We start from the raw sequence: 2,678 nt of genomic DNA, 5'->3' as shown, positions 1-2,678 counted from the left end.
CCCACCACCCACCCAAACAAACCGCTCCCCGCCACTCTCGGGGCGCCGAACCAAACACCCTGCACGTCGCGGCCCGCCCCCACGACGCGCTCACCCCGCCGTCGCAAACGGACCCTTTGTTTTCTCCAGGAATCAAATCAACTTCTCACCACCGGAAGGGAACATCATAGCTAAGGCCGGTTTATGAAGCAAATATATTGGCATAAATCCCTGGTGAAGCCCTAGAAAATAAACGTTAGAACTAAAATAATGATATTTGATACTGTCATGTTCCCTGTGAACAAACAGAACTAAATAAAACCAACAGTGAATCAACTATGAATCATCAGTAAAGCCAATCAAACCTTTTAATGAAAATAGATGAGCCGTTTGTCATTTATAGCCATGCAGAGATCTTAAATTTATTGTAAATAAATCCAATTACGTTTATCTGTTGCAGCACATTTCACAATCCATTTAGAAAGCCCATGGAGTTAATAGCAAACAAAACAAGTAGCCAAGCAAACTCAATTCATGACCTAACTCATCCAATGATTCATCTATTGGCCTTTTAACAGCAACTCAGCAATCAACTTTACCTTGCTTTAGAGGGAACCAAATCAATATGTATATTTGCATCAATTTGGTGTTAGGATATCGTTGTGTTTAACATTTATTTCTGTCTGATGAAGAATTGTCACCATCCTAAATTTTATAGATTTGGCGGTTCTAGCATGTCCCTATACATTAAATTTTTGGGCTAAATACTCATTTTACATGACATTATTTGAACACCTCACTTTGTTTTTTGTTTACCAGGATGTCAGTTTACCATTTAATGCAGAAATAATAAGACTAGCTTAACTATCCTAAATTCATGGAGCCACTATAAGCTTATTTGATAACTATTGCAGAGGTGCCCACCCTAAGTATTTGTTGATACTTTATCTTAAATTTAGCTGTAATTCATATGTAGATTATTAATGCTGAGTGCTCCGTGGATCCTTTTTCTTAAATGGAATTTCAAGCGGCATTCAGTACTCAATTTTTTTAAATTACAGCCAAAAAGGCATTTGCAATTTCCAATATTTTTATTGTTTATTCGCTTACGTTTGTTTGTGCTGTAACCATAGTTAGCAGATGCAAAAGATGTCATGGAGGCTATTCGAGGTATAGAGGGTGTGAGGCTTCCTGTTTTAACTCCTAACCTTAAGGTGACAAGTGTATTCATTATCCTATTCAAGAGGGTCATATATTTGAACATTTTCTGGTGCTTCATTTATTACATAATGATTCTCAGGGATTTGAGGCAGCAGTTGAAAACGGTGCAAAGGAAATCGCTGTATTTGCATCAGCCTCTGAGTCTTTTTCAAAGTCAAACATAAACTGTAGCATTAATGATAGCCTTGCTCGTTACCGTGAGGTCACTCATGCTGCTGGGAAACATTCGATATCTGTTCGTGGGTACGTTTTCTTTAGAACTCTTGAACGAGCTTATCTTAGTTACTTGCAGATCAATGTTTCTATTGCATGCCTGATAATTGTCAAGGTGAATGTAAATTACTGCATACTCTTTGGCTTTCATGATTTAGTAATTGTTAGCCATCTTAATTCAATAAAAATAAATAAATAAAAGTAAAATATATTGAAAACTCTAACGGCTCCCACCTACGGATCCGATAATTGTCCCCGACCGTTTCTCCATTACAAATCTATACGAATTTAATTTGTAGGGACTGCGTGAAGCAACACTCATCTTCTCCCTGTTTGAGTGTCTTAGATTCGAATTCCATTTAAAATGCTTCTTTCTTTCTCCCTCTCCCCTCTCATGACCGTAAGTAGCGTGATATAGTCGCAATTAGAGCTAGCGGGAAGCAACAATGAGATCGAAGCGTACAAAGGTCTCGGAAGATCACAATTTCCTTGCTCAAGCCCTTCTCTCTTTCCATTGTCCTTTGCTGGAAGAGCAACCACGAGATCACACTATATGAAAACTTCCAAAACTCTTCTTATGACTTTTGTTGGAAAAACAATGATAGGATTGCAGTGGACTAAGATCTCCTATGCACTTCATTGGAAAACCAATGACGGGATTGCAGTTTCTGAAGACCTTCGATACTTCATGTTCGAATAATAGAATCCTGCTTCTCCGTTTCTCTATATGGCTTGCCTACCGACACAACTCACGCGAAGAGTGAGCCACTCACAATGCTTCACATGATTCACTTCTTCATTCCCTTCCCACCTAATCAACTCATCGAAGTCCTCTTTTGTATCCTCCCTTATTTGAAAGCTCAATTGTACGAAATATAGCCGAAATCTGTGACTCTTCCTATTTCTCCGTTTCTTTAAGTCGCTCGCTTACACCATTCACAACTTAGATCAAGATCGAGCCGCTCGCAATGCTTCACATGATTCTTCATCCCCGTGCTACCTAATCCACTCACGGAAGCTCTCTTTTGTATCCTCCCTTATTTGAAAGCTCAATTGTATGAAATAGAGCTGCAAATTGTGACTTCCTTTTTCTCTTGTTTGTTCATCCTCACACACAATTGGAGCTCATTGCTTGTCTTCGCTTCCTTTATTCGTGAGATTCGAGCCTAAGCCAGGATTGAACTGTCCCTGTTCTTCTTTGCTAGCATAACTGCACAACTTATCATTTCTCTTCATATATATATATATATGATGTTGTGGGGTGT

At 38.9% G+C, this 2,678-nt stretch overlaps 1 protein-coding gene across 2 annotated transcripts in view; it reads left to right on the top strand.

Moving 5' to 3' along the window:
* The window catches only part of LOC110023367 (hydroxymethylglutaryl-CoA lyase, mitochondrial-like), an 81,572-nt gene that overhangs the window by 57,572 nt on the left and 21,322 nt on the right, over window positions 1-2,678 (top strand). For both annotated transcript variants that reach the window (XM_020722753.1, XM_020722762.1), the window contains exons 5-6: window positions 1,113-1,193; window positions 1,280-1,443. In XM_020722753.1, the coding sequence (XP_020578412.1) occupies window positions 1,113-1,193; window positions 1,280-1,443 (245 nt within the window). The remainder of the gene's footprint in view (window positions 1-1,112; window positions 1,194-1,279; window positions 1,444-2,678) is intronic.

The sequence above is a fragment of the Phalaenopsis equestris genome, unplaced genomic scaffold (genome assembly GCF_001263595.1).
Source record: "Phalaenopsis equestris unplaced genomic scaffold, ASM126359v1 Scaffold000002, whole genome shotgun sequence".
NCBI lineage: Eukaryota > Viridiplantae > Streptophyta > Magnoliopsida > Asparagales > Orchidaceae > Phalaenopsis > Phalaenopsis equestris.
Note: the sequence above shows the minus strand (reverse complement) of the source record. Positions and strands in the feature narration are given on the sequence as shown.